This window comes from Vigna unguiculata, chromosome 3, assembly GCF_037176805.1.
Source record: "Vigna unguiculata cultivar grain cowpea cultivar isolate G323 ecotype 2 chromosome 3, ASM3717680v1, whole genome shotgun sequence".
Lineage (NCBI taxonomy): Eukaryota > Viridiplantae > Streptophyta > Magnoliopsida > Fabales > Fabaceae > Vigna > Vigna unguiculata.
Genome location: NC_140794.1, coordinates 70130092 through 70145527, shown reverse-complemented (window position 1 = coordinate 70145527; position 15436 = coordinate 70130092). Strand labels below are relative to the sequence as shown.

The window sequence follows — 15436 nt, the reverse complement described above, 5'->3', positions numbered from 1 at the left end:
GATGGAGAGCATAGTACCTATAATTTGTATAGTAAAAATAAATTTAGTTTTAAAATATTTTTTTATGCAACCATTTTTATTAATATATTGTTTAAAATATATAGGGACATGAAGTCTCTTTCTCTTGAGTTAATATATGGATGACTTATGTGGTAGTTGCGAGCTTGATTAGTAAAAGCTTATCTAATTACTACAAAATTTTCATATAATTTTCTTTTGTATAGGATAACGGGTATCTATATTCATACATATCTTTGTTAATGTTCTAAATATTAGTAAAATAATATTTTTTATAAAAAACAAAAAATTACAACAGAAAAACATAATGGTACCAAATGTTTCATGTTGGATATACAATTTTTTAATATGAAAATTTAAGAAAAAAATTATTATTATATAAATATCATGTATATGTGTTCATATATTTTAATTTTCACAAAAATTTAAGTTAAAATCAATAATATTTACTTTCGAAATATAATTAATTTTAAAATAGTTGTTAAATAGAATAACTGTTAAAAATAAAAAGAAGATTTTAGAATAACAGTTAAAGACAAATATTTATAAAATAATAATTAAGAATAAAATTGAAAAATGAAATGTGGATGGAAACGAGTGAATTCTCTTTATATATTATTAGTGTAAATATATGCGCTATCGCATCTGTATGTATGCATTTTTTAAATATGTATGATATTATATTAGTAAGTGATAATATTATAATATTATTAAATTAATATACAAAATAAATTTATATTTACTAAAAAACAGTATAATAAATGGAAAAAAGACTAGAAAGTAACGGTTTATGAATTTGAAAGAAAGAAGGAGAAAAAGATAGACCATTTTATAGAAAACATGTAGAAGTAACTATTAATTTTTAAAATTTTAACAAATAACTATATTATAAAAGGTAGAATTGGAATTATGAAATGTGGATACAAAAGAATGAATTCTTTTTATATATAACTAGTGTACGCTCATGTGCGACAGCGCATGTGTGTACGCATTTTTTAAATATGCATGATATTATATTATTAGGTGGATAATGTAATTTTATTAAGTTAATATATAAAATAAAAATATTTATTAAAAATAAAGTAAAATATATCAGAAAAGATGAGAGAATAACGGTTGATAAATAGAAAAAAAGAGAAGAAGCAGAGATAGACTATTTTATAAAGAACTTGTAAAAGTAACGGTTAATTTTCAATAATTTATTTCAAAAATTTAATAAAAAATTATATTTTAAAGAGTAAAATTAATATTTTGAAATATGGACAAAAATAAGAATCATCTTTATATATTATTATGCATTATGGTTATAGATTATTATATTATATATTATTATAGACTAATAATAATAATTATTATTATTATTAATATTAATAGTAACAAAGACGATGGTGACATCGATTCTTTATCGTACTGACTACTTTAACTTATTTTAATGCTGACAAAACAAATGTTAAAACACATTAAAAAAAAAAAAAACTTGATATAAAATTACCTCATTTCATCATTTATACAGCAAGTTAAAAACTGAAATTTTGCTTGAAGATGTGGTTATATAGTTCAAATGTCTCCTAAAATATAATTCATGCTCAAAGGTAGTTTATTTGAACCCTTTTGAACAATATTTCTTTTAATTAAAATGAGTAAAAATTATACTAACCACTGCTTACTATAGAATTACAAGTAAAATAAATCATATTATTTTCTTTCAATGTCACCATCCACCTAATCTTGAAAGATTTATGATAAGTAGGAGACATGAGTAGTTGGGAGTGGTTGGTAGTATTCACTAATTATTGTAAAATAATCGTTTTTTGATAATCATTCACTAAATTTATCATTTGGTTGGTAAGTACTATGTTTTGTTACTTTGGCAGTTGTGAAGATCTTTTTATAGCACATGAAAAATTGAATTGTTGACATTATTGAGATTGAAGAAGAAAGTTGGCAAATTAGGAAGACAATGCAATGGGGTTTTTGTGCATTTGAGGAAAGATTGGTTATGGAGATAAGGTTGTTCCTGTTCATGTGCTCTCTGTTGCCAATTTCACTGGGATTAGATCCATCTCCACCGTTTCTTTTTGGCACTGCTTCTTCTTCCTACCAGGTTTGCCATCATCTTCATGTTTAGTTCTTGAGTTTTCACCAATCACTATTGCCATATTAATGACCCCATTAATCAAATTTCGGAATACCCCTAAGAACTTAACTCAACTATTCTAAACATTATCAATTTAATATTCTTCATAGTATGAAGGGGCTTACTCTAGTGACGGCAAAGGGTTGAGCAACTGGGATGTCTTCTCTCACATAGCAGGTGACCAGACCAACAGCCTCAAAAGCCAGTTTTCGTATTCCAGTTCTGATTTTCTTAATTTTTACACATTGTTCAAACTTCAATTTTCGCAACTCAATGTACTGCAGGTAGTATAGATGATGGAAGTAATGGCGACGTTGCCGTTGATCAATACCACCGGTATCAGGTAAGTTTCTGTTCAGTTCTATAGATCATGTTCATAAATCTTACCTATTTCTATATACGGAGTTTGCATCTACTATGACATATTTGTGATTGATGTAAAATTGGTAGTCCCCAAACATCAAACTTATAACCCTAGTGTCTGTATCATTTTGGAAGAAAAAAAGAAGTAACTGTTTGGTAAAAGTTTTGTTAGATACCAAAGGAAGAAAATGGCATTAAATTTGTTTGAGTAATAGATGTTCCCAATTTCAATTTGTAATGAAAACAGGAGGATATTGATCTAATGGAAGCTATAAAAGTGAACAGCTACCGGTTTTCAATATCATGGGCAAGAATTCTACCACGTACGATTCTTGTTTTAACAAAATCTGTCTGATATTACCTTAAAAGACACTAAATACCTGTATACGATGGTCAATTCACAAGCAGAATTTGTAATGATTGTGAACAGAAGGTAGATTTGGAGAAGTTAACATGGCGGGTATCAACTACTATAACAGACTTATAGATGCGTTGCTACTCAAAGGTTTCATTTCAATTTTCCTATGCTATTGGTTTTCCAGACACAGTTTCTATTTCTTTGATCTTTATCTGTTCTCAACTGTGCAACTCGCAGGTATCCAACCGTTTGTAACATTGTTTCACTTTGACATCCCTCAAGAACTTGAGGACAGATACGGAGCTTGGCTAAGTCCCCAATCACAGTAAGCAAAGCAGCCACTTCTCCCTTTTTTTGTGTTTGATTTTGACTTGAAAAAACTGGATAATGATACTAAACATAATTTGATATTTGCAGGGAAGATTTTCAATTCTTTGCAGATATCTGTTTTAAGTCCTTTGGTGACAGAGTCAAGTACTGGGTGACTTTCAATGAGCCAAATTATCTAATCCCAATTGCTTACCGCGAAGGTACATTTCCACCATGTCGCTGCTCTGGCAAATTTGGAAATTGTAGCGGGGGAGATTCAGAGAAAGAACCCTTTGTGGTTGCCCATAATATGATCCTATCACATGCATCTGCAGTTGATCTTTATCGAAACAAATACCAGGTAATTTCACTACAACATCACATTATGAAAAATGCTGGTTATACTACAAATCAAAATGGAAATAGCACGAAACAGTCGTGCAAAACATTATAAACTTTCTCTATTGTAGTATTGTTAATTGTAGTATTGTTGATGGCATATCCAGAATGAGCAAGGCGGAAAAATTGGAATAGTCTTACATTGTGATTCCTTTGAGCCATTAAGCAATTCCACAGCAGATAAGTTGGCAACCGAAAGGGCGCAATCATTCAGCATTAATTGGTAAAACTTCCTTGTTTACTGCAGAATACCAATGTTAAAGGCAGTTAGATATTGATATAATAGGTTATAGTTAGGCACTATGATAGATTGGAACAGATATTTATAATTTTCAGTACATTTGAATCAACAACAGTAATATTGTTCACAGTTAACATATAGAAAATAAGTATTCAACTATTCTATTGCAGGATCTTGGATCCAATCTTATTCGGTAAGTACCCAAAAGAGATGGAGATAATTCTAGGAACCCTCTTACCTAAATTTTCCAGTAATGACAAAGTAAAACTGAGGAGAGGACTGGATTTTATCGGCATCAACCACTACGCAAGTTATTATGTCCGAGATTGCATATCATCTGTGTGTGGACATGGGAGAGGAGTCTCCAGAACAGAGGGCTTATATGAGCAAACTGCACTAAAAAATGGTGTCCCAATTGGAGAGCTTGTAAGTACTTCACCCTTTTTTATGATCTTCATGGAAACCTTGCTGATTCTTCTGAAACCTCTATTGTTATGTAGACTCCATTTGAATGGCTCAATGTTCACCCACAAGGCATGAAGAAAATGCTTATGTATCTAAAAGACAGATATAACAACACTCCAATGTTCATTGTGGAAAATGGTGAGCAAAGCATGTTAACACCTTATATTAAAGTCTCTGAGTGTTTCTAACCACCCAAACTTTTGTAGGATATGCTACTTTGTCTGATCCAAATGTTACTGAGAAAGAATATCTGAATGATCATAAGAGAATAGAGTTCATGTCTGGTCACTTGGATAATGTAATGGCAGCAATAAGGTAGACTAATATTTTTATATACACTTGATCTTGTACACAAGTAAAATACGTGAGTATTTCTGTTTTGGTCATGTGAGCAGGGAAGGAGCAGATGTGAGAGGTTACTTTGTTTGGTCCTTGCTGGATAACTTTGAATGGATCTATGGGTTTTCAGTAAGATTTGGACTTTACCACGTCGATTTTGCCACACTGAAGAGAACACCAAAACTATCAGCAAGTTGGTACAAGTTTTTCATTGAAAAGTATATGGCAGACAACACAAAACAAAGAAGCATTCTCAGAAAAACAGGGGAAGAGAATAATACAACTACATCGTACCCAATACAGCAGTAGTTATTAGACAAGTATTACACTCTTTTCCTTGTTCTACCCTATTGTATAAAAAACAAAAAAATGTATTTAATTGGTATCAGTACGAGGTGCGTTCTGAGCTATCAAGTGATTGCTCCAGTTTGAAATTTAGCTACATACAAGGCTAGCATGTGATAAATTCAGAAAGATATAAATTGCATACAATAAATAAGCAAAGCATCATGGTTGAATAGTCATAAAATAATACTTTCATCATTCTGCTTGCTACTTTACATGCTTTAATATCCAAGAAGAATTATAAATCACATAAAATATCTATCACTGTATACAATAAAGTTGTCAAAAAATATTCTTAACATACTATAATTGAATAACTTTTTACTGCTACTTGTGACGTTAGATGTCCTTCTTTAAATTCTTATCTTGGTTTTAGGGGGAGAACAAACACCAATGAAATCTGAATTGAACCACATAATGCATTGATATCACTCTCAACCCAAGATCTTAAGATTTATGGATCTTGATCCTTATATGGTGCTTTATTTTCTCATTTCTAATCGATATAAGACTTAAACTTACACTTAAATTTCTAACAATGTAAATATTATCATTATATTTATCTCGTATATCCATATGTATATAATAAATGCATAACTTTTTAAACATTTTTATCGGTTCATAACTTATTTCTTCTAATTGGATAATCAGATGCAGTATCTATTCCATTAAGATTCTGAATCGGTTCAAGATAATAGTCTCAATTTAAATAGTCTATTTGTGTGAAAATCGTGATGAAATCTCAATTTTTAAATACAGAAACATGTCTCTTCCACTTTTTTTTTATACTTAATTTCGGGGGACATGTTTAACAAGGGAAGTGATAGTTTAACAAAGAAAGAATTATTAAAAAAATAGTTTTTTGTCCACGCGTTGCGCGGGTTCATAACAATATACAATGATGCAAAGCCATGGATGGTTGACATCCGCGAAGAAGCGCAACGAACAGCAACGGTTGTGCTCCAAAATGTTAGCAAAAGCTCTGTTTGGTGTGATATTGTTGCTGCATCTGTTAGCACCATTTTCAGTTGCAGTTCTTTCAAATGAACTGGATCTGGATCTCTCGCCCTTGCCAACTGGTTTCCTCTTCGGCACTGCTTCTTCCTCTTACCAGGTATCACGTCTCCACCTTCGATCGCAACACGCATAACGAAACCTAATTTTGGTAGTTTCAATCCACTTCTCAATATTATTATTACATTATACTGTTTTACAGTATGAAGGAGCTTACAACAGCGACGGCAAAGGGATGAGCAACTGGGATAACTTCACTCACGGAACAGGTGTTCAAGTTTTTCTTCATTTTAATTGAATTCTGTCACTGTTCTTTCTGAAGTTGCAATTAATCTTATCGACGATGAGTATTTGCAGGTAGATATGTAATATACGGTGGGAAAAATGGGGATATTGCGAATGATCATTACCATCGCTATCTGGTATTATGACACCTCCTTGCTCTCACAATTTATTTACTTTTTTTAAATTTAATCTTGCTCTTTTTTCCGAAAATATTTAATTTAGTTTAAATATTATTAGTTTTACTCCCGCCAACTTAACTTGTTTTTGTTCGTCTAGATATGTGTTATTGATAGATTATATATTGATGACCTGCGCCCTTATGACACTACCCAACTCTAGTCTCGAGCCAAGGAGTAAAAAGACTTTGATATAATAAAGTTTCTCTTAAAACGAGTTGGAACCCGTGAACTAATCCGACTCATTATGGATTTAGATTGGGTTAGGTTGAAATTTTTTTATAAATTTTAATAAAGTTGATTTTTTGATCTGACTCACCTGGATTGAACTGAACTCGTCGTGAGTCAGGTTGACTCACCAACCCGTAAATAAAATGGTAATACAAGTATTTTTTGATTAAGTTGTGTTTTACATTTGAGTGATGTTAGGTTGTTTTTTTTAGCCAACACATAAATAATTTGTATTTTATTTATTTTGGTTTGTATTTGAATTGTATTAAAGTTTATTTAGATTTTAATTAGAATTATAATTTAATTTTGATTGAAAAAAAAATAAAAAATTTGGATTTTTTAATTAAGTAAACCCATGAGCTAACTTATTTAACAAGCCAATCCGTGGTGGGCCGGACCGGATTCAAATTTTTTTGGCTCACTAAGAAGTGAGCCGGGTTGAGTTGACTCACTAAATGATCACTCCGTGATAGGTCGAACTGGATTGGGTCGGGTTACCCGTTTTAACTGCTCTAACCATTTGTCACTTTACTTAGAGTTGTTACCCGGGTGAGCCGCGTTCTAGATGACTCAGGTCAAAAATCAACCCGTATTAAAACTGTAAAAAAATTTTAACCCAACCCGAATCCGTGATGAACCAGATTGGCTCGCAGAATATAATCCATTTTAACAACTCCATGAACAGTATTCTTATGACAAAGTATCAACCAAATTCTGAATTTTATAATTTGAAATAAGATAGAATAATAAAATCATTTAAGAACTTACACCAATCCTTTTATATTATTAATCAAGTCGTTGAGGTAAGAATGATTTACGAATTTAGACCAATCCTCTTATTGTGAAGTTAGACTTTGGTTGATTGTATGGACCCAGATTGAAATATTTGGAGTTTAAAATGATAAAGTTGGACCTGGACTAGTTAAATGAACTGTACGGAGGGACATTAAATTCCATTAAATAAAAAAGGAAATGGAGCCTTCAACTTTTCATAACAAAATAAATTTTAACAACTAATTTTTTACAATTTTTTTATAAATAATACTTTTAAATAATTTTTTTTTAAATTATTTAAAAAATATCATCTTAAATTATAAAAAAATATCAAAATTTAATTATAAAATTTACAAATAAAAAAAATGCATATAGGTTTAATTTAATTGAATGAAAGATAAAGTTTTCATTTTTATTTTATATTTTTGAACTCTTTGATGAGATGCCATGCATATGCATTTAATTAGCTAAAGCCTAGTCTTTCCTATCTACGCCCTCGACTAGTATACACAATAGCACCTAACATGACCGGGCTATTTTGTTTATTTATTATTATTAATTAATTAATATTACAAGACATAATAAAGTATGTAAAAATATTTAAATAAAGGGTTAGATATGATGTTTGTTTTTTAATTTTAGTGTAAAAATTTGAATTAGTTTGATTTAATTTGTTTTTTTTTTAATTTAGAGTTTGAATTTAATTTTATTGATTAGATTGTGTTAAAATTTTATTTAACGTTTCAAATATTTTTCAGTTATAGCATTAGACTGTTTTATATATTTTTTAACATATTTTTGCTTTCATACTAATTAAGAAATAAATGTCAAATAAATTTAACAAAATGTTATTAAAATTATTAAAATGATTAATTTTATGGTTAAAAAAACTTTTAAACTTGATGAACTAAATTCACGCAATTTAAAACTTGAGAAATTAAATCTTTACGATTCTAAACTTGATTAAAATGATTAATTTTAATTTTTATTAAAAATTAAAGAAAAAAAATTTAATCTTTAAATAAAAAGTTATAATTAAATTATTATATTGATTCATTGTCGGTGACACTCAACTTTATCATACTTGAAATTAATTAAAAATGAGGTTCTATAATATACTTAATCGCACACGTAGAGGGCGGAGGGAATCGACAAGATTTAGATATTGCTTAAAACAAAGTCAAATGAAGCTAAATCCTAAATTCTAAACAATTATTTAAAAGTGTTACAAATATATTGATATATAAATCTTTTAAAAATGTGTAATTTAGACTATATGATACTATGCCTTTTGTAATACTCAAAAGTCATATTAATCGATTAAAATTTTCCACCAAAAAGTCTCAAAAACTTTTCACAAATATATCACTTTCTCTCCAAAATTGAAAATCTATTTTTGTTAAAAAACAAAAAAAAAAAACAAGGAAACCAAAAAATTTAAGGCAAGATTCTTAAATTGCTAAAAATAACTTTATCTCTGTGTTTAACAAAGATTTAAGGTATTACTCGACAATTTACCAAAAATTAAGGTTCAAATAGTATTACACTGTAGAAAATTTTTATGATAAATGCTTTTAGTATATAAATTAGATTATGACTGAACTTATAACAAAAAGAATATTTTTTGAATATCTGATGTATATCTTAAAAATAACAATTATATAGTTTTAAACATTAACAAAATGTTTAACATTTCAATTCATCATAAAACCTATTATAACTTTTATAATTTTAATTCATTGTGGTTTAAAACACAGGAAGATATAGATCTAATGGAAGCTTTGGGAGTAAACAGCTACCGGCTATCCATATCATGGGCAAGAATTCTACCAAGTATGCTCCTATGCATTATAAAATTGAAATAAATTAATATTCCAACTAAGAATGTATCATAGATTCATGGTATGCATCACTTTAAACAGAGGGAAGATTTGGAGAAGCCAACCATGCTGGTATTGACTTCTACAACAGACTAATTGATGTTCTAATACTCAAAGGTAACAAAATAAATTTATTTTCATTCATGATAGGTACCCAGAGTAGTTTCCTCACAAACCTCACCAGTAAGCAAAATATACAATTAGTGAGCTTTTCTATAAAAATTAATTGGAAATGAATCTTCTTTTCTCAACAGGGATCCAACCCTTTGTGACTCTTAGTCACTATGACAGTCCCCAAGAACTGGAAGACAGATATGGGAGCTGGTTAAGTCCCCAATCACAGTAAGCAACAAGTTTTTTAGCTTACCTGAAGATGTTTCAATACCACATTGATCATAGGAACTCTTAAATACCGTCATATTTTCACGTTTTGTATGAACAGGGAAGATTTTGCTTTTTATGCGGACCTGTGTTTTAAGACCTTTGGTGACAGAGTTAAGTACTGGGTTACATTCAATGAACCTAATTTCCAAGTGCCACTTGGTTACCGTTCAGGTATATATCCTCCATGCCGTTGCTCTGGCCCATTAGCTCTTGCTCAATGCAGTGAAGGTGATTCAGAAAAGGAGCCCTTTGTAGCAGCTCATAACGTCATCCTGGCACATGCAGCTGCAGTTGATATCTACAGAACCAAATACCAGGTATGTGACTCATTTCTCAGCATCATGACTTCACTATCCTAAAAGACAAGATCAAATTTATGATAATATTTGCAAAACTTTTGAAATCGAATCGTTTGATCAAAAACATGAGATTACACATTTCAATTTTCTTACAAAAGAATTGTATGTACTTTGTGGATGGATCATTAGACCGAGCAAAAAGGAAGCATTGGGATAGTCCTTCAGCATGAATGGTATGAACCATTGAGCAATTCAACAGCTGACAAATTGGCTGCGGAAAGAGCAAGATCATTCACCTTCAATTGGTATTGTTCTCCCTTAACAGTTTTTTCTATTCTTGCTCATTCAACTGCTTCAGAGTATAAACTTGCTTATAATTCAGGTTCTTGGACCCAATCATATTGGGAAAGTACCCAACAGAAATGGAGAATCTTGTTGGAAGCCTCTTACCCAAATTTTCCAGCAAAGAAAAAGAGAAACTCAAGAAAGGATTGGATTTCATTGGTGTCAATTACTACACGGCTTTCTATGTCCAAGATTGCATGTACTCAACGTGTCAGACAGGACAGGGGAACTCCAGAACAGAGGGTTTATACATTCAAAGTGGAGCAAAAAATGGTGTCCCAATCGGTGAACCAGTACGTGTCCTCAAACTTCTTTCAAAGATCATGATCACAATCTCTTCCATGCTTAACCAATTCTGAATCTTCTAATGTTTTGCAGACTAAATTTAGTTGGTTCAATATTTACCCAGATGGTATGGAAAAGGCACTCACATATGTGAGAGATAGATACAACAATACTCCAATGTTCATAACTGAAAATGGTAAGCATATTGTTTTCTTTTACGCACATTCTGTCCATTGCTGCTGATAATGCAAAAAAAATTATAGGGTATGCCCAAGAAGATGATCCAAATTCCACTTTCGAAGAACATCTTAATGATTCTAAAAGAATAAAGTACATGATGGATCACATAGAGGCTATGGTAGCGGCAATAAGGTAAGAAGATAAAAAAGACAATTAGAAAAAACCCAGCAGTTTATGGATAAAAACCAATCAAGTATTTAAATTGTTATCTAGTATATTCATATAGCATCGTAATAGAATGGCCAAGTGCAGGAACACCATTATTTGTGTTTACTGTGACATAAAACAAATAGATTTGTGTCTGATTTGTCTCCAACCCTGTGTTGGTTGTAGGAATGGAGCAGATGTGAGGGGATACCTTGCCTGGTCCCTGCTCGACAGCTTTGAGTGGATATATGGATATACAATAAGATATGGATTCCATCATGTCGATTTTGCAACCCTCAAAAGAACTCCAAGATTGTCAGCAACTTGGTACAAACAATTACTTGTTAAGTACAAGGAGATGACAAGGCAAGAAAAGCTCCTGCAAAACACTTGAGACAACATTTTTCTTAATAAAAGCTTCATATGCAACAACAAGGTTCATACCTCTACTCTCACCTATTATATGTGACACATTCTTTCCACTTCTCTCATGAAATGCACCAAACCAGTCGTAATACCAATGTGATAAGAAATGCTGAAATAACTTTCAAATCTTGAAACCAAGAGATACTTGAGAAATGTGTATAAAAGACACTAAGAAGAAAAGGTGTTTAAGAATTTGCAAGATGTAGTGCCGTAAGTTAAATCGAACGATAAATATCTGTAAATATGACGCTTTTTATTTAAAAGACTGAATGTAAAACGGTTTTTAATAGATAACTATTATGATTGTATTTTTAATCAATATTAGAGGAATTTGAACCGTAATTAGGACGGTTTTAATGAAAAGTTTATTATAAAAACTATAAATAAAAATGATAAGATAGTAGATTAGGCATTTATTACTTCTAAATAGCAGGTACCGATCGTGTTAATGAATAGGAGAAGTGCTTGGAGAAATATTGGATGACTGACCTTGGAGAACGAGATCGGCCGACCCAAGATACCAAAACAGTTCTTTTCATTTTTCTCGGTTTTTTTTTTGTCCTTGCAGACCTTTGTCTCCATATATCCATTCACACGGTTAATCTTTTTCTGTATCCGTTTGTTGTTGTTTTTTTTACTGGAGAATGTAAAGCATGTGGTTTTCCTGAAAAGGTTGTTGTTAACATTTGAAAATAGCTGCGAAAGACATTTTGTGGGAATGCAGGAAAAAAAAACACTTGACGAGATAATAATTACTTAATAAATTTTTGATTCCTTAATTTTAGTGAAATTTGAAATGAATCTATTTCAGAATTGTAGACCAATTTAGTCTTTCAGCTCTTGAAATACGTGAATTTAGTCATTTTAATCAAATTTTGTTGAGCTTATTTAACATTTCAAGCATGTTTCATAGTATTTTAGTTAACATTAAAACAAAAATGTATCAAACACTATAAACAACTCAAATACAATCCTAAAATGCGTACAAAACATCAAATAAATCTAACAAAATTTTATTAAAATGACTAAATTCACATATTTTGAAAGATGAATGACTAAATTGATCCAAAATTTTGAAATTGACTAATTCCAAAATTCAATGCTGCAAGATAGGATCAAAAACATATTTAATTCTTACTTAAAAATAAAAAGCTAATTGGGGATGGCAAATATACCTGCTCGCGAGTATCTACAGGAGTAATTAGTATAGGCATATATTTATAATTTGTCGGTAGCAGGTATTTTAATATCCACTTATAAACTGATTGGATGCGGATATCATATTATTTTTACCCCTGCAAGTCACTGTTACCCACAAAATTTTTTAATTATATTTTATTAAGTTAAATTTAATTAAAATTATATTTTATTATATGTTAAATTTAATTAAAATTAAAATTTAATTTAATTTATATTTTGTTTTTTTATAATTTTATTTAAAAAAATAAAAAATATATATATCATTTTAAAATATTTGCAGGTATTCACTAGTTTTTAAAAAATCTGAAAATATTTTTTAAATGAATACCGTTGGTGGGTGAATTTTTTTTACAAGTCAGATCGGTGATAGACACAATCCGTAGTCGACCCGACCCGTTGTCATCTCTGAAGTCTAAAAGTAACAATTTTGAATACAAAATAAAGTATAACATGTGAAATAATAAAATAGCAACCAAAACTCAATTACACAAACAATATTATTTACAGTTTTTGTAGTGATTATTATAAATTTTGTGCGTGGTCTTATATTTAATTATCATAAAAAAATTTATAACTATGTTAATTAATAAAGATAATCCGTTATAAAAAAAATCAAATATTTGTAGTAAACTTCCTTTTTCACGTCTCTTTTATATTAGTTAAAGACGTAAATAACATAACTTTTCTTTAATATTTAATTTGTGTTAGTGAGATCTCTTTTTACACCACAGCCATTCCCTTAGTACACTCCTAGTTTTCTTTTTTATAAATTTTAATTTAATCTTTTGAAAGATAGAATATCCAAATTTTTTAAAGAAAAAGAGATAAAGTGCGATGAATTTTAGAAGGGTAACTTTTTTTGTTTGCCACGTTACTACCGATATTCATATTAAATTTATCTAAATCATAACAACATTAAGGTTGTGTTCTTTTTGGAAATAATAATTTGAAGGAGAATGAGAGGAAGAGATCAAAGGATTAGATGATAAAGTTGGTGTTGTTCCTTTTAAGAGATTCAGTAGGAAGTGAAATTTGTAAAAATTTGTAACCGAATTGACTGATGTGATATATTAAAAAAATTTAATAGATAAAATGTTAGATTAATGATAAGGGTCAAGAATAAGTCAATTTTCCATTTGAAATTGGCATTTATCATGTATGAAATGGTCCTATTTGTGGATAAAACAAACCTCCTTAGATACATAATGAGGTATTTAGAATTGGAGTTTTATGAATTATAATGATATTTTGTGGTTTTGCAGTGAAAAAAATATCAAGTATGCAATTGAGTCATAGTACAATAGGTGAACCATGGAAATAGAAAAGACCAGACAACATATTTTGACATTTTGACTGAGCACAACAACAAATAGAGTTGGGTCTCGTGAGAAAACCCTCTTTACAAGGAAACCTAGAGCTCAAATCCATAATGTTAAACATCCAAGAAATAAAAGTCTCACGCATGTGTGAATTACATGACATGTTTAATTTTTAAGTATTGCTATATTTTGTTAGATTTAATTATATATTTATGTCCTTCTGGTGTACTGTGTACTTCTTTCGATAAAAATTTTCTTCAAAAAAATAACAATTACTTTTGAGATAAAATTTTGCAAAAGAAATTGTGTTTAAATTAAAAATAAATAAAATAAAAACTGTCGAACAAAAATTATGAAACAAACTTCACATCATCAAAGTTTCAAATTATACATATCAAATTTAATGTAATCATTAATCCAACCAATTTTCTAAATCACAATTTCATATCGAACATCAAATCCAATCACTTTAATAAGTAATTCACAACGATATCATTCAATAATTCAATTAGTTTTTTTAAATATTTATTTCTTTACCTAATTACGAGCACAACATAATTTATCTTGTGCCTTTAAGAGCTTATAACCATTTAGAAAATAATATTTGCACGAGGAATGCTTAAATCAATGATCTTATCATACTCAAAATTAAATCAATGATCTTATCATACTCAAAAAAATTTAATTGAACAAATATTCATTCAGTACTCTCAGACTAAACATGAAAATCCAAGGCACTTTACATGCAAACCAAAGACCAAAAGACCGGAAGAGTGTGTTCACTGATGAAGATTGATTTGAGAGAAAGAGGGGATGCATTTGAGGGGATTAGAGGGTGATGTTTATGTTGTTTTTTTAAAGGGATTTTGATGTGAAACCGAGTGACTTTAGAAGTAAAATTTGTAAAAGTTTATGAGTGATTTAATTGATTTGATAGATTAAAAACTAAGTTGAATTGAAAGAAAAATAAGATTATCAAATTGTCCTTGAGGTTGAAAGTAATCTAAAAAGGTTACAATTATTTAAAATTATATTTAGATGAGTTAAAATTATTTAATAAAAAATATTTAAACTAGTAAATTGGAAAAATAATTATTTTAATAAAAATTAATAAAATAGAATATATTTACATATTATTTTCTTATGATATGTAAATATATTGGTATATCATAAGAAATTTATATAGACTTCGATTCCATAAATCTTATGATATGTTTTGATACTCAAATAAACGGATAAAAAAGTAAAGTCAGAAAGAAATTAGAGAAAAAATAAAGTATATTTTATAAAGAGATAATAATTTTTATAAAATAAACTCGATTTAAATAATTTTTAATTTACACTTAAATATTTTAATAATAAAATAATGAGGGTCTATTATAAAAATTATCTTTCACTTAAAATATTTTTTAGAATGTTATATGTCACAATAAGTCTAATAATTTTTTTATTAAAAC

The 15436-nt window shown here is 29.4% G+C and overlaps 2 protein-coding genes across 5 annotated transcripts; both read left to right on the top strand.

Annotated features, from left to right (window-relative positions):
- The first annotated feature begins 1845 nt into the window (after window positions 1-1845).
- On the top strand, window positions 1846-5172 carry LOC114175584 (beta-glucosidase 46-like). 2 transcript variants are annotated; one of them, XM_028060339.2, is made up of 12 exons: window positions 1847-2122; window positions 2266-2332; window positions 2440-2498; window positions 2766-2841; window positions 2949-3023; window positions 3114-3201; window positions 3294-3546; window positions 3692-3807; window positions 3996-4251; window positions 4326-4428; window positions 4497-4605; window positions 4686-5172. In XM_028060339.2, the coding sequence occupies exons 1-12, from the start codon at window positions 1979-1981 to the stop codon at window positions 4936-4938; spliced, it is 1599 nt and encodes a 532-aa protein (XP_027916140.2). In that variant the 5' UTR covers window positions 1847-1978; the 3' UTR covers window positions 4939-5172. The 2 variants fall into 2 exon arrangements, with proteins under 2 accessions (XP_085527174.1, XP_027916140.2); XM_085671048.1 differs by having other exon boundaries at window positions 1846-2122; window positions 2949-3201.
- A 647-nt stretch (window positions 5173-5819) lies between these two features.
- Window positions 5820-12155, top strand: LOC114176097 (beta-glucosidase 46-like). Of its 3 annotated transcripts, none has more exons than XM_028061025.2 (13): window positions 5822-6088; window positions 6191-6257; window positions 6346-6410; window positions 9212-9287; window positions 9377-9451; window positions 9589-9676; window positions 9777-10035; window positions 10207-10322; window positions 10400-10655; window positions 10741-10843; window positions 10911-11019; window positions 11221-11470; window positions 11917-12155. In XM_028061025.2, exons 1-12 carry the CDS (start codon window positions 5873-5875, stop codon window positions 11426-11428), a joined length of 1638 nt encoding a protein of 545 aa, XP_027916826.2. In that variant the 5' UTR covers window positions 5822-5872; the 3' UTR covers window positions 11429-11470; window positions 11917-12155. The 3 variants fall into 3 exon arrangements, 2 of the variants coding, with proteins under 2 accessions (XP_027916826.2, XP_027916825.2); XM_028061024.2 differs by having other exon boundaries at window positions 5824-6088; window positions 11894-12155; XR_003602966.2 differs by lacking the exon at window positions 10911-11019 and having other exon boundaries at window positions 5820-6088; window positions 11894-12155.
- The last annotated feature ends 3281 nt before the right edge of the window (window positions 12156-15436 follow it).